Source organism: Zootoca vivipara, chromosome 7 (genome assembly GCF_963506605.1).
Source record: "Zootoca vivipara chromosome 7, rZooViv1.1, whole genome shotgun sequence".
In the NCBI taxonomy this organism is placed as follows: Eukaryota; Metazoa; Chordata; class Lepidosauria; order Squamata; family Lacertidae; genus Zootoca; species Zootoca vivipara.
The window spans coordinates 89,820,669-89,845,361 of record NC_083282.1 but is presented as its reverse complement, the minus strand read 5'-3'; the positions used below and the strand labels follow the sequence as shown (position 1 = coordinate 89,845,361).

General features: G+C 45.6%; 1 protein-coding gene across 1 annotated transcript; it reads left to right on the top strand.

Moving 5' to 3' along the window:
• The first annotated feature begins 233 nt into the window (after positions 1–233).
• OPRL1 (opioid related nociceptin receptor 1) lies at positions 234–24,275 on the top strand. The gene is made up of 4 exons (XM_035122652.2): positions 234–519; positions 1,100–1,352; positions 13,704–14,059; positions 19,829–24,275. The coding sequence occupies exons 2-4, from the start codon at positions 1,132–1,134 to the stop codon at positions 20,350–20,352; spliced, it is 1,101 nt and encodes a 366-aa protein (XP_034978543.1). The 5' UTR covers positions 234–519; positions 1,100–1,131; the 3' UTR covers positions 20,353–24,275.
• The last annotated feature ends 418 nt before the right edge of the window (positions 24,276–24,693 follow it).

The window sequence follows — 24,693 nt, the reverse complement described above, 5'->3', positions numbered from 1 at the left end:
CAGGTGTTTCACGCTTTAATCGAAGCCTCTCTTCCCATTCTCCTCTCTCCAACAACAAGCCAGACAGGTCTGCGTTGGAACGAGCTTCTCGTCCGCCCCAGTGGCTGGACCTGCCTTCCCTGGCTCCTGATGACTAGCAAGAGCAAGTCTGCTCCCCCCCATCCAGCCAGCCAGCTCCCTTCCTCCACTCCCACCACTTAGGTTAGAAACCTCTGAGTGTGTGTGTTGCGCTTCTTGGCATAACCCGCTCCCCCCCCCACCTCTCCAAGTTGGATTTTTCTTCCGCATCACATCCAGATCATTGCTGAAGCCTCAGCTCCTCAGAGCCGTGGGGGGGAAAGCAGCCTGCGAGAAAGAGAGGAGAGAGAGGGAGAGAGCTCTCTCTTTTAGGTCGGCTTTGTCTCGCTCAACTCCCTTCCAGGGGACGTCATGCCTGGGCCACGGCGCTGTTGAAAAGCCTTGGGAAGACCACCCATCCCCAAAGACCTGCCTTCCAGGAAAGAAGACGTGTCCCCCGAGGTAAGCGGGAAGGTGTCCTTTGAAGTTAACCTGGTGTTGGGTCCTTTTTTTCTTAGGGTTCGGGGGACCAGACTTGATGCAACAAAACCGTGCACGATGTTTTCTCCCAGATCATTGCTTTTAAGAAAAGCCCCCCTCCCCCTTTCAGCCCTACAGCCTTGCATTCTGCGATCGTTCACCTGCCAGCGTTGCGAGATGCACTTTGAAGGGAAGCTCTCTCTGCAGCAGAAAGCAAGTGCAGGCGATAGATTATTCCCTGCATGCACGGAAAAGGGGGGCGGGTGTCTTGCCGATCTGCAGCCTCTTTCTTTGTGCAAAGGGGCGTGCGGCGGCAGCGGCTGTCTTAAAAAACCCAGCTGCAAGTCCCTACCCTTTGCAAGTCTCTCTGGCAGAACCTCCTTCTTCAAGCGGGTTAGAAAGGCATGATGTGATTAGCACGCATGCAGTGCCTTTGCGGGGATGCTGCATTCCCTCCGCACGCCAAAATAATCTTGCCCCCTGTGTAGCTGTGCCAGAAATCTGGGTTACCGCGATTAACCCTGTGTCGTCTCCTCCCTCCCCACCCTCTCTGCCCCTCCAGAGCTTCACTGCTCCCTCCTTGCTGCATCCAGCATGGACCCCCTTCTCCACATCCAAGCGGAGGATGTCTACTATATGAGGAAGCTGGTCAACGACTCGTCCCTCTGGAACCTCAGCTTGGGCGAGTGGTTCCACAATGGGACAGCAGATGGCTTCCTGCCCATGGGCATCAAGGTCACCATTGTCATCGTCTACTCCATCGTCTGCATCGTGGGGCTGGTGGGGAATTGCTCCGTCATGTATGTCATCATCAGGTAAGCCAAGCATGCAGGTGGGTTAACCCAGGAATGCGCAGCCTGGGCTGTCTTGGATGGAGAGATCATCGCCGCTTACCTTTGAGAATCTCTTCTCTGGACTTCGAGAAATGGCAATAAAGGCAAGGGTTTCTCTGAGCATGTGCTAGATTCCTTTCTCTCCCTGTCTTGTGACAGAGAAGGGAGGTTTTTCTAGGACATCGTCGCCATCAACTTGAAGCAGTCACTTTTATGAGGCGTGAGCAGGACTGTCCAGAACCCACCCCGTAGCATCGCCTTGTTCTGATCCTTACACCAACCCTGCAAAGTAGGCCAGCGTTATTAACTCCGTATTGCAAACGGGGGCTGGCCGCATGAGAGAAGCGTGGCTTGCTGAAGCCCTCCTCATAAGCAAATGGGTTCTTCATTTATTAGGGTGCTTGCCATGGATTTGAACTGAGGACTTCCTATGTCACAAGTGGCTTAGATCTGCAAAACAGGGCAGAAGGTCGAGGCATGTTGGAGTAACTTTCTGGAAGGCCAATTTGTCTGCATTGGAATGGCTTGCAATGATCTAATGGGGGGGGGGTCCCAACGGTATGGTCATTGTGGGGAGATGGAGTGCTTTGTTTGAACATGGGAAACTCGGGTACCAATCCCTGCTTAGGCATGTGCGTCATAGGCTGGCCCTGGATGAGATAGTGTTATCTCAGGGCTCAACCACACTTCTGCTTGCTCCAGAACCTCCCCCCCCCCAGGAAAACTCCCTGTTTACTGCTGGATCAGAGCAAACATTCACCAGGTTTTCTCTGGATTGATGCTTGCTCTCATTTAATACTAAAGAGTGGGATTTCCGGGGGGTGGGGACACAGTGGGGCAATGGCAAAACAGCTCGGACTCATGCCTAGAAAGCCCAAGACAAGTGGAAAACTGCTTGGACCCATGTTTTCTAGGCACAGCACACATTGCCATCCATCACTGCTAGAATCATATACAAGAGAATGAACTTGGATTTGCTTCCTTATTCCATGTACACGGCCGCATTTTCAAATACTCTTGTTGCTGTTTTCAGTTATGTATGTTTAAGTCCTATCAACATATGGTCACCCTCATGTAACAGGTTAGTTTTTTCCCCTTAGTAATGATATGTTGCCACAATAGTGCACAGCCCATTACAAAAAAACCTTTAAGAAGAAAATTCTTAAATTAATTCCAGAACTGGAGTTTGCTTCAGGTGTCCATTCCATCATTTCAATTGCATCAAATTTTCATGACCAATGCATTCATAAAACACTGCCAAAAAGGGGACTCTTGATGCAACTATACACACCGTTGCCTCGAAATTCTTGCTGTGGGGTGTTTGATATATATACTGTACAGTGATGTCCTGAGCATGGGTAAAACACAGAGCACAAAATGAAACATGATACAAAGATATATATACACAGTCAGTTCAAGTCTGGGTTTTTTGTGGGGTGTTGGTGGTTGGTAGTGGGTTTTGTTTTTTTAAAATGTTGGGGACGGGGGAAGCACAAATGAACCGAAGGAAGTGAAAATGCATTCTTTATCTGAGTTTTTTTTTTAATCACTGTTTATATGCCACCTGGTATCAATCAATCAGATTTTATTCGACCGTCAGTCAGAAATAAACATCTATCCATACAAAAATTAAAACATCTAAAAGAACTTAAATTTAAACCGACAACAAAAAGTAGGCTGTACATTTAGACCCATGCCAATGCTGCCAATTTTGACTTTACGACGCTTAAGGGCCAGAAAAAGAAATTTGGCCACCAAGGAGGCTGTTGTTCCAGTAAACTTGTTCAGCAGAAACAAAACCTGTCTTTCTCTGGCTACAGGGCTAAGTTGGCCTAGGAGTGGAGCTATGAGTTTTTTCCCCTAAGATCTGCATAGGATGGGCAGATCAAAAGAATATGTTCAGTTGACTCAACCACTCCCAGGGCACAATGACAAAATCTCTGGGCATATGTAACTTCCCAACAATACCGCCAATTCCAGGACATTTAGCCCAGCAGCTGTGAGGAGTCTACGGTATTCCACATAGTGGATTTCCACAAGATAAGGGGCTGGTGTAATCTGAAATATCTGATCCCCCAAGAACATCCCAGGTTTCACAAGGGCGATGTCCTCTTGTCTAGCAATGTCACCCAGTCTTTGGGAGATCACAGCTCTGGCTTGACTAAATGTCATAGACTCCAGGAAAAGATGTGACAATCCACAGGCCTGCACTTCATTTATGATCGGCTACCTGATAAAAAATCGTCTCTGGACAGCTTGCAAACAATAAAACATTACAATTCTAGAAAACCCCAGAACAATAAAATAGGATGCAAATCCAGGGGAAACATTAAATGTAAACATTTTACAGGAAGGCATAAGACAGTATAGAGAAATGCACGGCGTCTTCGAAAGCAAGCACCAGATCTAAACGCCTGTGGATTTAAAGGTCCACAATCTAAAAAGATGCTGAAGATGCCACGAAGACGGTGCCAGGAGAGACTCTTCGGGGAGAGCATCCTATAACTGAGGTGCCACCACTTAGGAGCCCTTTCTTCTGTAGATACCTGCTGTACCTCACTTGGTTGGGAGCCTGGAAAAGGGCCTTTGAAGTTAATCCCAGGATCCAGGCAGGTACATGTGGGAGGAGATGATCCTCCAGGTCACCTGGTCCCAAGTCATTTAGGGCTTTACTTTGAATTAGGCACAGAAATGTGCTGGACATCAGTGTGTATGTAAATCATAGAATCATAGAACTGAAGAGTTAGAAGGTGACCATGAGGGTGATCTAGTTTGACCTTCTGCAAGACAGGGATCTTTCGCCCAACGTGGGGCTCGAACCCACGACCGTGAGATCAAGAGTCTCATGCTCCACTGACTGAGCTTTCTCAAGAGAGTTCCGTGGTAAAGCACTGGCTTAGAGATCAGAGCTGGTTGCTGGTTTGCTACTAAGACAAGTTCAAAGTGTTACTGTTAGCATAGAAAATGCATAACCGCTTCAGACAAATTGGTTTGAAGGATCTCCTTAGCTACTCAACCACTTTTATCCATGGAAGTGGCACTGTTTCAGGTGTTACTTTGGAACTCCCTGCTTTTTGAATCAGGCACATGCCCTCATTATCCACTTTTTGGCACCTGCTGAAAAGATTTTTGTTTAGGTAAGCCTAGAAGTTGAGATGGAAACACTTAAAAAATAATAATAAGGCATGTCATCTACACCTTATTTACAGATTTTCCCATTCTATTTTAGGCTAACTGGATTTTCCAGTTCCAATTCACTATTCAGTTTTTCTACACCTTGTGGAATTAGAATTTCATGAATAGGAAAGGAAGCCCCATATGCCCATATAAGAAGAAGTAGGAAGCACGGTCTCTGAGTGGTAGGGCTGCCATAGGTCTAGATTTTTTGGGGTGTTTTGAGGTATTCCGGGGGGGGGGAGCTCATTTTTTTGAAATATATATGGCAACTCTACTGAGAGGTCCTAGGTCACCTGCAAATGGACTCAACCCTAACTTAAGTTCAGTCCACTAGGGCCACAACCATTGGGCAGTTAAGTTATATGATTAAAATAACAGAATCATAGAATTGTAGAGTTGGAAGGGAACTCAAATGCCATTCGCTCAAATTGGCTGCAAGAGAAAAGTGCATTAAAATGCTGGCAGATTTTGGAGAGGATTTTTACCCCTTTCCAATTTCAAACTGATGTGGGGAACTGAATTTAAGATGGAGAAAATGTGAAATTGAAACTGACAGTTCCGTCCATTCCTTCTCATTATTAGTAGTTCTTCTTCTTCTTCTTCTTCTTCTTCTTCTTCTTCTTCTTCTTCTTCTTCTTCTTCTTCTTCTTCTTCTTCTTCTTCTTCTTCTTCTTCTTCCTCTTCCTCTTCCTCCTCTTCCTCTTCCTCTTCCTCTTCCTCTTCCTCTTCCTCTTCCTCTTCTTCTTCCTCTGCTAAGAAGATGTCTATTTTTAATAGCCCAGTCAATCATCCACACAATTCATACTTCTGGAAAGTAATTAAATGGAAGCACCCAGGGAGTCGTGATCCCTGTTCACTACCTGTTAATCTTCCTTTGGTAGCAGGTAGCAGTCTCATCATTGAGCCTCCTGGGGGTTCTTAAAAAAAAACCCTGAGACTTGTCTGTAGTTATGCACTGTGGGGGGTTATATTCTCCAAGAACCTTACATGCTTTCTTAAACTAAGAGGGTAAAATTCAGATGTGTGTATGAGCGCATGCTTGTGCATTTCATCTCCAAATCAACCTGTTCACCCATTCGTCTGCATTTCCAAATCTGCTGGCTTCATTCTCCTCTCCCTGCCTTCCATTTAATATCCTTATTTGGGAGTAGCAATAAAAGCAACCACCCGGCTGATGAATGCTCCTGCTGAGAAGCACCGCTCAAAATTATTCTGCAATGACGTGCTGGGTAGCTGTGTGTGATTGTTTGCGCGACATGCCTTTCTCAGCCCTGTGTGCATTTCAAATCAAACGGAATGCATTCGTGAAAGGTTTTCTCGCTTCACCCTCAGTGGAGATACTTTGGCTCACGTACTCCTGGTCCGACTTAAAGCACACCCGACTGAAAAGCAATAGGGGTAGCTTTAAATATCCAATGAGGGTCTCTCTAAGGTTTCTTCAGAGAACAGCAGTACAGTGGTGCCTCGCAAGACGAATTTAATTCGTTCCGCGAGTCAATTCGTTTTGCGAAAAATTTGTCTTGCGAATCACGGTTTCCCATAGGAATGCATTGAAATTTCTTTTCTTTTTTGCCCATAGGAAAGCATTAATTAAATTTCAATGCATTCCTATGGGAAACCGAGATTCACAAGATGAATTTGTCGCAAAACGAATTTGTCTTGCGAGTCACCATCAGATTGCAAGACGCATTCGTCTTGCGAAAAATTCGTCTTGCAGGGCATTCGTCTTGCGAGGTACCACTGTATCACCAAGGCTTATTGGACCTCTGTGCTGACCCTCCCCACGAATTTCCCTCAATTTGCCAGGGCAAAGAAGAGAGACTGAAGCAGGGAGGATTGAAAAAGAGAGCAACGAGCCCCATCTTTAGAGCCTGGGTGCACTGGGAAGTGTGAGAAATGGAGTTTCCCATGCCTCCCAACAGAAGCGGATTTAGGGCAGCATGACTGGATTTGTCACACTGGTCTTTAGGGGCGCTGCAGGGTGTTGTAACTGTGACATAGTGTCAGGGGACCACTAGGGGTCAGCAGGGAGCCCAGAGGGATGGTGCAAGCGCTCCAAGACGCTGCTGCTTCAGAGCATCGCCCCGAAGGTGGTTTTGAGGCTCTCGCAGGGGAGGAGAGCTCAGGGGATGCTGACGGCTCACAGGAGCAGTGGGGAAGGTTGTAAGTGTCGGACCTGAGTGCTGTGGAGGGAGAAGTGTCAGAGACCAGAGAACGTGCTCAACAGTTGAGCAGTTCGGGGGGGGGGAGGGAAAGTCCCCCTCACCCCAGAAATGCAGGGGGGACAAACGCTGCGACCAAAAGCAGAAGCTGAGGGCTCCCAAGTTCCTTTGTTGGCGCCAATCTAGATGCGCACCACTTCCGGATTCTGACTCTGATTAGACGGTCATGGTCATTATCACTCTGTCTTGTACATATGTATATAAATAAACTGTAAAAAACCAGTTACGGAGTTTGAAGCATGTTACTCATGAGAAGGCAACACAGCGCCCTTACACATAGTGAATTGAATTGAATGGAAGACGAGTGATCAAATTCTGGTCAGGGTGCCACTGAAATTTGAAAGGCCAAAGTCCTGCCCTGTTCCCAACCCTTTCATTGCAACATTCATTCATTTATTTTTTGCCTGCCCTTCACCCCAAGGTGGATTACAACATTAGGACGCAATACAGTGGTACCTTGGTTCTCAAATGCCTTGATACTCAAACAACTTGGAACCTAAACACTGCAAACCCAGAAGTAACTGTTCCAGTTTGCGAACTTTTCCGGAAGCCGAACATGCTCTGTTTTGAGTGTTACGCTTCTGATTTGAGTGCCACACTTCCATTTTGAGTACCACACTTCTGTTTTGAGTGTTATGCTGAGGTCTATCTGTTTTTGCTATTTACTTTGCGGGGTTTTTTTGCGGGTTTTTTGTTTCATTTTTGTGACTGTGTGGAACCCAGTTCAGCTGCTGATTGATTGTGTGACAGCAGTACATTGTTTATTGCTTTCATTTTATGGATCAATGTTCTCGTTAGATAGTAAAATTCATGTTAAATTACTGGAATGGATTAATCCCTTTTGCATTACTTTCTATGGGAAAGAGCGCCTTGGTTTTGGAACGTTTTGGTTTTGGAACGCTTTGGTTTTGGAACGGACTTCTGGAACAGTTTAAGTTTGAGAACCAAGGTACCACTGTATTAAAGCAGTTAAAAACCACATGACAATCACAAAAGCAGGGTGGGTCCTATATATATATATATATATATATATATATATATATATATATATCTACCCCCACTGGTGTATCTCACTGAAATCTCACCAGAACCACTGTCTCCACTGCTTCATGACCCAGGCAAGGGAGGCGTCCTTGGGGATGGACCTTTCCATTTCATCTCAGGTGGCAAAATGGGACCTGCTGCACCTGGTGTGGGGTTTCTGGTCTACAAAGTATTTAGTGTAATCATAGTTACATGTAGGTAGCTGTGTTGGTCTGCCATAGTCGAAACAAAATAAAAAAATTTTTTTCCAGTAGCACCTTAGAGACCAACTAAGTTTGTCATTGGTATGAGCTTTCGTGTATCTGAAGAAGTGTGCATGCACACAAAAGTTCATACCAATGACAAACTTAGTTGGTCTCTAAGGTGCTACTTTTATATGCCTGTTGTCTTTGTCCATGGAATTTTCTTGGCAGGGATACTGGAGTGGCTTGCCAGTTCCTTCTCCAGGTGGATCACATTTAGTCAAAACTCTCCACTATGACCTGTCCATCTTGGGTGGCCCTGCATGGCATAGCTCATAGCTTCTCTGAGTTATTCAAGCCCCTTCGCCACGACAAGGCATTGATCCATGAAGGGCACTGGAAGGACAGATCATGAAGCTGAGGCTCCAATACTTTGGCCACCTCATGAGAAGAGAAGAATCATTGGAAAAGACCCTGATGTTGGGAAAGATTGAGGGCACTAGAAGAAGGGGGTGACAGAGGACGAGATGGTTGGACAGTATTATTGAAGCTATGAACATGAGTTTGACCAAACTGCGGGAGGCAGTGCAAGACAGGAGTGACTGGCGTGCTCTGGTCCATGGGGTCACAAAGAGTCGGACACGACTAAACGACTAAACAACAACAACAACAAGGTGCTACTGGAAGGAATTTTTTTAATACGGTAGTGCAATCATGATTGTGTTCATGCCCCACCAAGGCAGCAGAGAACACTGGGCCATGGCCTTGTTCCTCTTTAGGAAGAATTGTTTTCTTGCCTCCTTATTAACTGACCTCTAAGGAAAACAGGCAGCAGAGGAGGGAAGTGAGCAGCAGGAAAACAGAGACAAATGAAGTTAATATTCTTCCAATAATCTGATCTCTAATGATGACCAAAAAGAAATTGGCTGCATATAGGAGGGATAAAATTAAATTAGATTTGAGTGCAAGGCAAGGCAGGTACATTATCAGAAGCCCATCAAAGTGCTCCCATGCTTTTCATTTTTCTCTGCATCTCAGTCCTTGTGCACAGACACATAGTTGCAACAGGCAAGTGGAGCAAGTCAAATGCAAATGTAATTAGCATTGAGTCAATGTCTTCGTGCAGAGTAATCAAAAGCCATGCTATATATAGGAGTATCGACAGGGCAGTGAAACATACATCCACAAGACAGGGAAGAGGCAAACTCCTTCTGCAAAAGATGTCCAACGGTGGATTCAGGTGGGAACACCAGATTTAGGGTGGTACGGGCAGTTCCCCCACACAGGGTGCAGAGCCAAGGGGGTGCAAAATTGAACAGATCAATTATCAAACACACAACATGTGTTGGCACATTCTTTATGCAGCCTAAGTAGATTATTCTAACCAGTGCTTTTTTTCCTTTAAAAAATGTTTAGGGGTACTCTCATTTTGACTCAAGAAAATCACAATTTTATAGTTCAAATTGGAAAAAAATAAATACAGTAAATGGACAAAAGCAAAGATTCACAAAATGTTTAAGGGTCTGTGTACCCCTGCATCCCTCCAGAAAGAAGTACTGCTTCTAACAATATCCTTTCACATTCTCTATTCAGTTTTTACATCTCTTCACATGTAGGGTAGCTATCAAAGCATATACCATAATTTCTACTACATGAGCCACATTTGTTGTTGTTGGTGGTGGTGTTATGTATTTTTTTGTTTCTATACTGTAAAGCACCCTGTGATCTTCAGATGAAGGGCTGTATATACATTGAATAAAAATAATAAAACTACTCACCAATTGTCCTAAAACTTCACAATCTCCTTCACCACCAGGGTAAAAAAAATAAATCCTTCCATCCTGCTTTTCAATTAAGAGACAGCTGCCTAACGACACCCAAACCGATGTTGAGACATGGTCAAACCATTTAGCTCTGGGAGGCATTACAGGTCAGCCTATTCAGCTTTCAAATATGTGTTGACGGCTGGTGATAAAGCGAGAGAATCCTAGATCAGCTTGCCCATATCTGGACGGACTGGTGCAAAAGCCTCGCTTGTTTATTTAGATCAAGCACAGAGACAACATGTTCTGCAATGAACGGTGCATCTAAAGAATATTAGAAGCAAGCGAGCCAATGCTAATTGGCATACTTTAGTTGCATGTAATCAACACAATTTGCCTATCAATTACATGGATAGGGTGCATAGCTGCCAAGTTTTCCCTTTTCTCGCGAGGAAGCCTATTCAGCATAAGGGAAAATCCCTTTAAAAAAGGGATAACTTGGCAGCTATGATAGGGTGACAGATGCTGGATAAAGTTGGAGTTCTCAGTTCTTGGCCTCTGGGAATTTGCTGCAACAAGATTCAGTACTGGTGCAGTGATTCTCATTTTTTCATTTTTTCATTTTGCTGTCTGGCCACAGGGCTTACATGCAAAAGAAGATGCAGAAGATGGCTTTTCAGCAGGTGCAGGCTGTTATGCAAGCAACACCTGGTGAAATCCCTAATGCTGTCCTTTTCACACCTACTCTGGTTTCGTGTCACACTGACACAGAGGCTATGCAAATGTCAGGATAATCAAGGATAATTATGCATCCTCATCATTAAGAGAGCGGGGTGGGGGGGAGTTCAAGTGCATGGCCAGTGAGCCATGCCGATGGGCCACCCCGGCATCCAGCCACTTTCTGCTGCGGGCAGGCAGTCTGTGTGCCTGCTCACCTGGCAGCGGTGATGTGGTAGTTTGGCAATACCACTGATTCAAGCATGCCTGACCTTACTGGCCCAACTGCTTCAAATATGCTGGACCTCATATACAGGGCTGGTGTAATTCGGAACCTAGGGATCCATTAGGAACATGGGGTACACCTAGCTCAGTTGTCAAGGAGCTGTCAGGCAAGCATAGGCCATCTACAGGGCAGGAAAACATGAGGAACAAAATACAATTAGCTTCTATTCACAGAAAGTAACGACACAGAAGAGTTCCTCTGGCTCATCTCATTCAACTGGAGACATTGCTGAGATTGACCACTGGGCATGCCTTTCCCTTCTAGGTTCTCACTCTGGATCTGCTGGGTAGCAAACTCCTCTCTGAGTCTGCACTCACACTGTGACTCTTTGCCTCTACACCTGTCCTGGAAGGGCCTCCTTCATCTGACCCAACTCGATCACTCAACCCCCCCCCCCCTGCTTCTAGCACAGTGATGGCGAACCTATGACACGCATGTCAGCACTGACACGCATAGCCATTTTTGGTGACACGCGGCCGCATGCCAAGACCTCACTTCTGGCCACTGGCGGAATGCCGCTGGCCCAACCCGAGCCCACCTCCCAAGCAGCAGACCCATTGGAAGAAGGCCTGAGTCCAGAGTCCCACTGGGAAAGACCTCTGGGTTTTGCCTTATTTTTTCCATTTTAAAATATTTTTTAATTTTATTTTTAAAAAACTTTAATGATTTTTCCCCTCTCCTTTTTCCTTTTTCTAAAGGGGAAACAATTATACATTTTTGTTATTTAAACTATAAATATCGCAAAATTATGGTTTTTTTCTCGAAGTGACACACCACCCGAGTTATGCTTGTTTTTTTTGGTGAATTTTGACACATCAAGCTCAAAAGGTTGCCCATCACTGTTCTAGCACCTCCCAGCTCATCCCTTCCCCATATTGCTCCCCAGTGTCCCATTGTCAGGAATGAGCCAGCTCCAAGCGAAGGTTTGCAGCCAAATGCAGAAAGCAGCCAACTGCAGAAAGCAGGGGAGAGCCAGCAGCTGCAGACTTTGGCTCTTCCCGACCTTGATGGGCAGGCTGATAAGGCAGTAGTTGAGAGCAGGATAGAACACAGCCAAAGCTCACAGGAAGCACAAATAGGCACAAATAGACTCAGCCTTTCAGAACAGGAAGAGGTTGGAGCTGACCCACTAAGTCTGAAGAGTTGGTGAATGGGAGGGCTGCTAAATAGGAAGCAAAACAAGAGACGTAAGAGTCATGAGTTTAATATCTTCTGTGAATGCCAGAAGGAGTCTTCAGAAGAGTCATCTTGAGTAATGATGCCGGAGGCTTTGTCAAAGCCATCTGGAGTTATCTGCTTGTTTTTGCAATAAATCCACCTTTTTATTTACCTCCACTTACTGTAATATGAAGCTGGGAACCTGGACCCCTGACACCCACCACCACGACCCGAGGTCTAGGTCATCGTCTTCTGTGTCACCCGTGGGGGGCTCTTGGGCAGGCCTTACCCAGTACTCTTCCTCAACTAGCCAGTCCCTAACATCAGTATTGCCTACCCTGATTGGCAGAAGCTCTCCAGGGTTTCAGCCAGAGGTTGTTCCTCACAGTGCCGGGGATTGAACCTGGGACCTGCTGCATGCAAAGCAGATGCTGCGCCACTGAGCTATGGCTTCCTCCCAAATCAAAATGGCAAAGCCAGCTAGTTTAGGCATGGAGCCCACAGCTCCAGTCCCTGCTGGCTGTTGCTTTAGCAGCAGCAATGGGACCCAATGGTGGAGGATTTGGTTCTGGCAGCAGGGGGGGCCCTTCCCGCAGTGTCCGCACGTCATGCGATGGCGGCAGACCTGCAGTGGTGACTCAGCCCAGTTGGCTCAACCCTGCCGCACGAAATCTTCTTAATTGGAGTTGCTGGTGATTGGATTTGGAAGCTTCTACGTGCAAGACATGTCCTCTCTCACTGAGCTATATACATGCTCTTTTCTCTGGACCAACACATCTACCGAGTGAGTTTCTTGCCTGATGACTCATGCAGTCCTCTGTGCTTAAATATATGGATGCAGTGATTGGCTCTTATTCTGGAGTCAATGAACCCTTTCCCTACACACACACACACACACACACACACACACGGAAATATTTTTAGCTGTTTTCCCCAACAATGGTAAAGATTCACTTAATAATAGTAAATAACTGGCTGTATTATTTTAGCAACGTGCACACCTAGATTCACCTGGTAGTTGCACGCATAAAGCGCCATCAGGAAGCTGAAGAGGAACAAGAGCATTTGTGATCATAGAGGGGATAGTGTGATCTTGAAACCCCTGCTTCTTAAAATAAATAAATAAATCTTTAAATCCTGAAACGTGAAAGACTTTTTCATGGTATCGTCAAACAATGGCAAATTAGCACAGTTGTGGAGAATACATAAAAGGAAAGTATAATATTTTTAAATCAGGACATGGTTAAGTACAATTATTTAATTGTACTGTACATTGAAATGGAAAATGGCTCTGTATGTGTGAAAGGAACATGGAAATGTCCACTGGAGCTAAGTAAGATCTCTCTGGGTGTCTAATAGGTTGATAATGAACTGAGAACGTATCTCTGCTGCTCTCCCAACCCATCCTAGTTGGAATCTGTTTGCAACAATCTGAAACAGATTTTGCTTCCAACATTCCTAATTGTGGAGGCTGTTGGATTTAAAAGGCGACGGGAGCTTAGCAAATTACTCTCCAGGTGGTGCAGTGGGTCAGCGCATCTGGCTGTTAACCAAAAGGTTGGCAGTTCGAAGCCTTGGGGGGCAGGATTCCTGCATTGCAGGGGGTTGGACTAGATGTCTCTTGGGGTCTCTTCCAACTCTACACTTCTATGATTCTATGTATTGAATAATGCAATGATTTTACAATTCCTTGAAACAAGATGTTTTTTTTAAGTAGAGTTTTAAAATGTCGCACTGAAGACCAGGCCCGTACATCTGTTCATTTTTGCACTTTCTTGCACTAGGTTCACCAAGATGAAGACGGCGACCAACATCTACATCTTTAACCTGGCCCTGGCTGATACCTTGTGCCTGATCACGTTGCCTTTCCAAGGCACCGATACCTTCCTAGGTTCCTGGCCGTTTGGAAATGCTCTCTGCAAGATTGCCATCTCCATTGACTACTACAACATGTTCACCAGTACCTTCACGCTGACGATGATGAGCGTAGACCGATATATTGCCATCTGCCACCCCATCAAGGCCCTGGATATCCGCACACCCCACAAGGCTAAAGTCGTCAATGTCTGCATCTGGGCTTTGGCCTCCGTCTTTGGCATTCCCGTAATGGTGATGGGATCGACCGAGAACGAAAACGATGGTGAGTGAAATGAAATATGTTAAGAATGCAAGATGGCTTGTCTATTTTAGAAGGTAATTATTAAAATCTATGGGGTGGCGGGTGGTGCTGTGGTCTAAACCACTGAGCCTCTTGAGCTTGCCGATCGGAAGGTCGGCAGTTCGAATCCCCGTGACGGGGTGAGCTCCCCGTTGCTCGGTCCCAGCTCCTGCCAACCTAGCAGTTCGAAAGCATGCCAAAATGTGCAAGTAGATAAATAGGTACTGCTGTGGCAGGAAGGTAAGTGGCGTTTCTGTGCGCTGCTCTGGCTTCGGTGTTCCTTTGCGCCAGAAGTGGCTTAGTCATACTGGCCACATGACACGGAAACCTGTCTGTGGACAAATGCCTGCTCCCTTGGCCTGTAAAGCGAGATGAGCACCGCAACCCCAGAGTCGTCTGCGACTGGACTTAACTGTCAGGGGTCCTTTACCTTTTTATTAAAATCTATAAACTTACTTCTTCATTCAGGCTGCAACCTAAATGCCACTTTCCCCAGGAGTAAGTCTCATTGGATTCAAGGGGACTTACGCATGAGTAGACATGGCTAGTATTGCACTAGTAGCAAATGCGTTGGATTCAATCCAACTTTGGTTCATCCATTTCAACAGCTCTACTCTGAGTAAAATGCAGTTGAATACTCCCCAGTGTTTTCCTAAAATGCATAACTGCCACATGGACCTTTAACTTGTGCCAGCCTTTGCCAGCCTGGTAAAAAATATGGATCCAACATGCAGCAGGTTTGAAAAAGGTTCATTTTCATGTTAGGGGTCATTAGGAAATGGAAGGTGGTACACACCACTCAATATTGGGCTGGGAAAAAAGACTAGAACATCATTTCCAGATGATCTGGACTGCAATACCCATCATCCTTGACCATTGGCTGATGGTAACTAAAATCCAGAACATGGAGCAATGGATTCAAACTACAAGAAAGAAGATTCCACCTAAACATTAGGAAGAACTTCCTAACAGTAAGAGCTGTTCGGCAGTGGAATTTGCTACCAAGGAGTGTGGTGGAGTCTCCTTCTTTGGAGGTCTTTAAGCAGAGGCTTGACAGGCATATGTTAAGAATGCTTTGATGGTGTTTCCTGCTCAGCAGGGGGTTGGACTGGATGGCCCTTGTGGTCTCTTCCAACTCTATGATTCTACATCCAGAAGGCACCAAATAGCCAAAAACTGTTGACAGCAAGGCCTTAAGCCATGGTTCAAAAACTAATTCTCATGACCTGGATACTCCTTAATTTATTGGTGATTGAGCCAAATGAATGACTTCCTACCCAAAGAATGAGAAATCTACCAGAAATAATAGAAGATGGTGCACTTGTAGGGATATTGGTCCTTTCTGGAGTGCTTTAAAGATGAGAAAGTCACAAGAAAGGACATTTCTTTCTTTCTTTCTTTCATTGTTTCCCCAACCTTCTGTGACTATCAGCTTTGCTTTTCAGAGCATACAAACAATTCAAATTCATCTATCTGTAGATAAATATTACTTTGTTGTAAGATGGCTCTGATGGGGTTGGTTGGTAAACTTAGGTGCAGCAATATATTTTTGTAGTGATTCACTGTGTAGAATCAGCTGCCGGCAATATATATATATACCACTCATTATAGACCAGGCATCCCCAAACTTCGGCCCTCCAGATGTTTTTGGACTACAATTCCCATCTTCCCTGACCACTGGTCCTGTTAGCTAGGGATCATGGGAGTTGTAGGCCAAAACATCTGGAGGACCAAAGTTTGGGGATGCCTATTATAGACCTACACACACATATTCAACAAGGCAAAATGCCCCCATCCAATTTTGCAATGCATATCAGTCAAAAGGTGTGTGTTTGTGTGCATTTGGATCAAAATCCCCCCTCTGCCATTTTGCAATCTTCAAAAGTGTGTGTGATGGTAGTGGGGCGTTTGGGCAAATTTTTGAGGGGTTGGGCCAAGAGGTTAGCACCGAGGAAGTGAAACTGACTGGTGAAAGAGGAGTTTTATCCAGGAACCAGCAAGGCCAACTCCTGCCACCCCACTGCCATACATAAATATCGTGCCCTTGATCTAAGGGGCATTTGGGGAAAATAAAAATCTCAGCTGCCAGATTTGGCAAGAGTCCTGGCACAACTGCAAATCATGGAATGAAAGCAGCATCAGGTAAACTTGGGGGAAGCCTTGCCACCCTCCAATTTTTCAAGCTGAAATGTCTTAGCAGAGAACTTTCACAGTCTACACTTGGGCAAAAAAAATGAAAGGCACAAATAAAGGATGGCTTGAGAGCAGTACATGTGAAAAGGATCTAGGAGTCTTGGTAGACCACAAAGTTGACATGAGTCAGCAGTGTGATGCAGCAGCTAAAAAAGCCAATGCAATTCTGGGCTGCATCAATAGGAGTATAGCATCTAGATCTAGGGAAGTAATAGTACCACTGTATTCTGCTCTGGTCAGACCTCACCTGGAGTACTGTGTCCAGTTCTGGGCACCACAGTTCAAGAAGGATACTGACAAGCTGGAACATGTCCAGAAGAGGGCAACCAAAATGGTCAAAGGCCTGGAAATGATGCCTTATGAGGAACGGCTTAGGGAGCTGGGTATGTTTAGCCTGGAGAAGAGAAGGTTAAGGGGTGATATGATAGCTATGTTCAAATATATAAAAGGATGTCATATAGAGGAGGGAGAAAGGTTGTTTTCTGCTGCTCCAGAGAAGCGGACATGGAGCAATGGATTCAAACTACAAGAAAGAAGATTCCACCTAAACATTAGGAAGAACTTCCTGACAGTAAGAGCTGTTCGGCAGTGGAATTTGCTACCAAGGAGTGTGGTGGAGTCTCCTTCTTTGGAGGTCTTTAAGCAGAGGCTTGACAGGCATATGTCAAGAATGCTTTGATGGTGTTTCCTGCTCTGCAGGGGGTTGGACTGGATGGCCCTTGTGATCTCTTCCAACTCTATGATTCTATGATTCCAATGCCATCAATCAGTGTTAGGGTTTTTGCTTGTTTTTTGTTTGTGTCAATTGAATTTTGGATCATTTCCCCACTGTATAATTAATTTTGTATTTTGTTCTAAATGGCGATGCTTAAAAGCAATGCCTAACAGGCTGGAAGGGAAAGGTCAGGAAAGACTTTGAGTGTCTAGGGGTGAGCAACAAACACCCGCTCATCTAGGATGGTATGGACGAATCTGCCAATTTCATTTTCTCTCAGTTTATCATTTTCCATTTCAGCTTACATTTAGGGTGAGTTATCATGAAAATTCACCAGCATTTTCATGTGAATTTCTGTGGATATACACGTTTTTTGCAAACACGTTTCCCTAGAAAGCATTTTCCTTCGTATTTTCCATCAATATAGGCACATTTCAGTTCATGTTATTCAGCTGGAGAACTGAATCCCATTATTCCAAAAAAAGTGCTAATTTTGAAAGATAAATGTGTTTCAGCTCATGTGTTTGTTTCGGGAACTGCTAAATAGGGAGCTTGGCATCAAAATGCAAACCAAACTGAATTCCTCCCCCACCTGGCACATTCATCTCCACTTCCCAGGTGCATTCCCATATATCAGCCTCCTCCAACCTGGTCCCTTCCAGATGTTTTGGACTACAACTCCCATCGTCTCCAGCCAGAGCAGCTGACTGGGACTGTTGGGACCTGTAGTCCTGAAATTCTGGAGGGCATCAGGTTGGGGAAGGCTGCCCCACACCTTGGGGGGGGGCATTTTGCTTGGAGATGGTAAAAATCCATTCCAGCTTTGCTTCAGATGCGTGGAGCTGGAATCATTCTTTAAATGCAGCAGTGGAAGTCTCTATGCAAAGCACGGCATCTTCAGAAGAACCCTGGAGCAGAGCGCCATGAAGTTATTAGTCCACCTGTCAGCAAATTTAGCAAAGAGACGCAACTCCAACCCAGCCAGCCAGCACCCCCCCCTCCCAATTCTGGGCATGACAACAAGTTACAAAACCAAAATGATCTTCCGGGCTCACTAGTCAGACGCGAGGGGCTCATGTTTCCTTTCCTGACTGCTTGCCAAGTGTGAAATAACTCTGAGTAATCTTGAGCTTACATGGGCTTGGCCGGGGTTTTAATGCCACCCATGACATATCGCTTGAGCTCCCAGAACAATCTGGGGAATTAAGGTGGAAGGGAAGACTTGTTCAAGTGCTTATGAAGCCCCAAACATCAGATGTTCCACTTGCCTGTGGATTAGTCCTCTTGCTGCTTGTCAGCTAAATTTCATCCCTGTGTGTGCCTGTGTGTCTACCTAGCTCCCTCAAAATTATTGATAACATTCATATCCTTCCACAGACATCTGAAGGCAGTCCTGTATCAGGATGATTTTAATGTGCGGTGTTCAATTGTGTTGTTGTTGTTGTTGTTGTTGTTGTTGTTGCGCTTTTGTATACTGTACTATGTTGGAAGCTGCCCAGAGTAACTGGGGCAACCCAGTCGGAATTATTATTATTATATTATTATTATTATTATATTGTTGTTTATTATTATTATTATTATTATTATTATTATTATTATTATTATATCCCAGCACTCCTCCATGGAGCTCAGGGTGGAATATGTAGCTTTCTTTCCCTCGCCCCTTTTGTTCTCTCAACAACCCTGCAAAGTAAGTTAAAGTGAGAGAAAGTGACTGGCCAAGAATCACTACAACACAGTGATTATCCATTGTCTTTTACAGCAAATGTTCCAGATTTGGTGGATGTCAGCCATATCATGGGACTGTTGAGAGTCACAAGGGGTTGGGGGAAGACAATAGTTCAAAGGAAGAGCTTCTGCTTTGCATGCAGAAGGTCCCCGTTTCAATCCCTGGCATCTTCAGGTAGGACTGGAAGAGACTCCTGCCTGAACCCCTGGAGAACGGTCACCAGTCGGTGTGAGGAATACTGAGCTAGATGGACCAATGGCTTAACTTGGTATAAGGCAACTTCAAGTGAGAGCTGGGGATTTTCAACACTGGTCTCCTAGGCCCTGGTCCAGCACTCTAACCATTATACAACACTGGCTGTCAGGCATTAGAATAATAGAACTGTAGAGTTGGAAGGTACGCCAAGGGTCATCTAGTCCAACCCCCTGCAATGCAGGGATCTCAGCCAAAGCATCTGTGACAGATGCCCATCCAAGCTCTGCTTAAAAACCTCCAAGGAAGGAGAGTCCATTACCTTCTTAGGGAGTCCGTTTCACTGTTGAATAGCTCTTCCTGTCAGAAAGTTCTGCCTGATGTTTAGTCAGAATCTCCTTCCTGACTAAATCTATTGATTTGGGTGAGTTTTCCAGAGCAGGAGGAAACAAGCTTTCTCCATCTTCCATGTGACAGCCCTTGAGATATTTGAAGATGGCTATCATATCTCCTCTCAGTCTCCTAATTTCTAGGCCAAACATACCCAACTCCTTCAACCATTCCTCATAAGGCTTGATCATCTTGGTCACCCTCCTCTGCACACATTCTAGCTTGTCAATATCCTTCTTAAATTGTGGTGTCCAAAAAATGGCCGCAGGACTCCATGTGTGGTTTGACCAAGGCAGAAGAGAGAAGTAATATTATTTTCCCTTGATCTAGACAGACATCCTCACCCTGAAAGCTGAGACCCCAAAGAATTATTAGTAGATCTTTACACTCAGATGGTATCACTGCTGATTGTAATACTCTTCCACCCCAAGATTATAAATGCCCCTATTGCCACAGTGAGTTTGAATCTCTCTCCCTATAACAATTTTTCTTTTCATGGCCAAACCCTTTCTTTCCTTTTTTGCCTCTGCAGAGATCGACTGCCTGATCAGACTCCCCGAACCTGTGAATTACTGGGACCCAATATTTGGGATCTGCATATTCCTCTTCTCCTTTATGATCCCCGTCATGGTTATCACCATTTGCTACAGCCTCATGATCAGGCGCCTGAAGAACGTCCGTGTTCTCTCCGGATCAAAGGAGAAGGACAGGAACCTCCGCCGCATTGCTCGGCTGGTCCTGGTGGTGGTGGCCGTTTTCATCATCTGCTGGACCCCCGTCCACATCTTCGTCCTGGTCCGGTGCCTTGGGGCCAAGGCTGACAACGAGTTCAAGCTGGCCATCTTGTACTTTTGCACCGCCCTGGGCTACACCAACAGCTGCCTGAACCCGGTGCTCTACGCTTTCTTGGACGAGAACTTTAAGACCTGCTTCAAGAAGTTCTGCTTCCCGTCTGCCTTCAGAAAGGAGTTGCAGATGTCCAACCGCATGTGCAGTATTGCCAAGGATGTGGCTTATGCCTGCAAGAACTCAGATGGGACTAACAATCCAGCATGACTAGGCGTGGAAATCCCCATGGTACCTGTCAGCCAGCAAAGCCCGACGACCCCCACGTCGGAGTTGACTCAGATAACAGCTCTTTGAAGTACAAGTGTTTTGGCCCACAAGCAGCCAGGAGGAAGAACGTATGAGAGCATCAATTTCACCATGATACAGAAAAGTGACCTCAGATTGACACTTTTCTTTCTCTCTCAAGGCTGCATTTGGTTATGCCTCTTGGATTCTGTAAGGCTACAGGTCCTGTAGACTTCGCTTGCTTTGCACGCACGCACGCACAGAGAGAGAGAGAGACAATTTGTTTTGAAACAAAGGAGGCAATGCCCAACGTGGGCAAGGAACATTTCATCACTATGTACAGCTTGAGTGACTTCAACAGATCATAAGGCAGGCAGGGAATCGATTGAGAAAGCATAGCCTGGGGATTTCCTATGTGCTCTAAAAATCAAGCTTCATTGGAGCTACAGCCCAGAAGGGCGTTGAGAGGGAAAAATTTCCCCAAAATGTTCATGAGAACATGATGGCACCATTCATTTCTGCCTCGAGCAAGGGAGATCCAGAAGGATCTCTTCATGCAACTTTCAATGGATGGGTGCATGGGTACATGATAAAGACCTACTTGGCGTTGGAGAATGCAATCTCTTTCGCGTTGTTGTGTTTTTTAAAAAGTGCACCCTCACTTCATCTGCAAAATCTCTCTAGTGAGCAACCCGAGAGGAGGCTGCGATGATAAATATTAATCACTTTGATTAATGTACCCGGGAAGGTTTTTTCGCAATGCAGCAGCAGCAGCAGCAGCAGCCACCGACGGGCATGGCTAGAATGAAATCAAGGGACATCATTGAGATGCAAAGCATCCGTTCGAGCAGTGACGACGGAAGGGATGAAAAATGAAGAGATGAGCTCACTCCCTCCCCCTCCTCCCGCCTGCTCCATGTACTCCCTGTACAATAAACTGCACCAGCTGCTGTGCTTATGCCTATCGAGTACCTAAGGACAAGCATACAGCCGAGGGCTGCTTAAATCTAATTATCCTTTCATATTGCAATGTGGATTCCAGGCAGGTTTCCTGGTGGAAACCTGAGATGAAGCATTTAGTCAATTAAAGCAATTCAAGTGTCTTAATGTGGAAAGAACAAATGTTTCAGGTTCATTATGGGCATGAAACAGGGAATCCAAAGTGGTGCGTTGTTGACTCATAGGAACTCATGGCGATCGCTGTCTTGGTGGATCACAGCCAAGTAACTGTTGGGTGGCTTGGAAAACCAGATCAAGGCTATCAATGGATACTAGCTATGATGGCTGCATTGCCAGTAGAAGAGGCAGCATGCCTCAAGCTAACAGTCGTAGGGATCGCAAGAGGGAGAGTGTCATTGCATCTGTGGCCTGATTGTGGACTTCCCATAGGCTTCTAGTTGGCCACTGTGGGAAAAGAATATTGGATCTGATCCATAATGCTGCTCTAATTCCCCCTCTCCCAGTAGATGGCTGGTGGTGGACTTGCCCAGTAATTAATTTCTAGTTTTTTGGTATTCAGAGACATAATGGGTGGTTGATCAACCAGGTTTTACACTGAGTAGATCTATTGAAATTAATGGACCTAATTTAGTCATGTTCGTTCATTTCAACTGGGTGTACTCTGAGTAATTGCCAAGGCTGAATACCACCCTAGAGGTTCCCAAGAGGTTCCACCCATGCAAATATCTCAATGGCTTCCTATTAGAAAAAGGACCCATTTTGCAAAAGGAACGGTGAGGGAGGGAGTTTGCTTTGCCCCTGAAATGCTCAGGGAACAAAGAGCCACAAACGTCCTGCAGATATATATTGATTTAGCATTTGCAGAGGCTCCAAAAAAACCTCAAGGACATCATTTAGAACTAGAAAACAAAAGAGTTTCATATGACCCTTTTTATTCACTCGACTTTGGGGGCATGCAAAATCTCATGGTGGAGTTTTGTTTTGTTTTGCCTGGAGAAAAGCAGGTTCGGAAGGAGGAAGCTTTGAGAAGAGACGTGAGGTGGTGGGGGTCGCACTTTGTGGAGGCCAGAATGAGAGAGAGCTGTCAGAAAGTGATAAACAGCGGCTGAGCAGGAAGAGAGAGGATAGCCCACCCCCCTCACCAGGTGATGGCTTGCACAGGTGTGCTGCACCTGTGCAGATGTAGGCTGGTGTTGATGACATCCTCCAGGAACTCACCTTTACCTGATGGTAGGGGATGGCAGGCCCTGGGGAAATGCTAAAAAATAATAATGGATGGTTTTGAAGCCCAGAGGTGGGTGGGAAGGGACACTTAGCCATTGAAGTAGTTTTGGCTTGGAATTGGCTGAGCAATGCAAAGAGTTGGTAGGCTGCGGAATGGGAGATTGACAGAAACTTCTGCAGGAGTCTGCAGGATGTGAGAGTTGGGGGGATAGGTATCATAGCTGCCAAGTCTCCCGTATTCCCCGGGAAATCCCCGTTTTTCCAGCTGTTCCTAGCTGAAAAAACGATTCCCCCCCCCGGTTTAATTCTGGCGCAGCGGCCATTTTGGAACTGGGCAGAGCATGCTCAGAAGCGACTTTTGATGCCACTCTGCCCAGTTCTAAAATGGCTGCAGTGCGACTTCTGGCGCGGCGGCCATTTTGGAACTTGGCATAGCAGCATCAAAAGTCACTTCTGAGCATGCTCCGCCCAGTTCCAAAATGGCGGCAGCGCTACTTCCGGTCTGCTACTTCCGCCTAGTCCCTTATTTCTCCGACAGCAACTTGGCAGGTATGATAGGTATGGGTGTAGCTTTGTGGTTTTGGGAACAAATTTTGCATTTCTGTTTGAAATTCTTCTTCCCTGGTAGCTCTATCACGCCAGCCTCCTCTGAGCCATCCCATGCCCTGGCTGCCCCCAGCAGATGCCCCTGCGTTCCTGCTCAGCAGCCTCACACATTTACTGCTATCCATCCAATCTCCACTGCGCTCGATCCTTTCCTCGCCACCTGTTGTTCCGCTCCAAAGCACCCCATACCTGTTAATTCCCCTGGGTGCTTCCAAGCACCTTTTTTCCTCTCTCAATGTGAAATACATGTAGAACTCTGTGGGGAAAGGAAATCAGCTCAGGGGGAGACTGAGGTGGAAAGCAGAAGGCAGGGAAAGGGTGAAGCTCTCCCCTCTCTCTCTTCTCTGCTCGGAGCTGTCCCCTCTCCTTGCTGCTTTGCTTTACCAAAACGGCCCTTCAAAGCACCATTAGCGCATGTAATGTGTCGGGAAAGAAATGGAATTTTTCCTTGCAGTGCCTGAGAAAAACGATTTCTATTTTTATTCTCGCAAAAGCATAAAAAGGAGACATTGGACAACCACTAACCCCCACCAGAACCCTGCAGAAGTTTATCAGAACAGAAGGAAATGTGTGACGCTTTCCCTCTTACCATTGACTGTACAGACTCCTTGTGGAAATACTTCTTTGTAACCGGTTTGATGAGATGATGTATTTTTTCATGTGTTGGTCTGCTGGATGTTGAAACGCTTCCTATGTATGCTCTATGACTATATGCTGCTGTGCTTCTATGTTTTGTAGATTCTGGCTGCCGTTCTAACCCCGTTTACGCGGGAGTAAGCCCTGCTGGAATCCACAGAGCTTACTTCTGAGTAGACACGGCTAGGATTGCGCTGTCTGTTTCTCACGGTGGGGTTTCAGAAACCCGGTGAGTAACTACTTGACATTCCAGTGAAATATGACTGGAGACGCAGGAGGGTGAAGAGACTCCAGGAACTCATTTTGGGGAATGGCTGGAAAGAACCGTTTGGCAAACAGCCAGCAAGCTGCTCATGTTTCTTGTCAATGTTTTAAAGCAAAAGGCAGGCGTAGCAAGCATGTTGCATCAAAGAGTGATTCCGATTCTGAATCCCCAACAGAGGGCAGACGCCACAAATGATAACCATGCATGCTGTACACCCCCCGCCCCGCCCCGCCCCGCCCCGACTAAGTTAGCTGATATTTCGGTCCTATTGAAACCAATCGGTCACCATTTATTCATTCATTTATTATATTTCATAACATTTTCACACCGTTTGCTTCTGTAAAACAGAAACAACAAAAAAACCCGAAACCCAGTAAGAAGTATTACAAAGGGAAGAAAGCAATGAAATTATCGGTAAAAACAGTTAAAAAAACAAGTATTTGAAGCAATTTTTTTTAAAAAAAGAAAGAAAATGAAATCAAATCAGCACTAAACTAAAAAACAGATTGAGAACGCATACGTCAACATTCTGCATGCCTTGGTTGGCTTGTCTAAGCAGAAACATTCTTAGCAGACACTGAAAAGTGGTATAGTGATGGCGTCTGCCTGATGTCAACAGGCAGGGAGTTCCA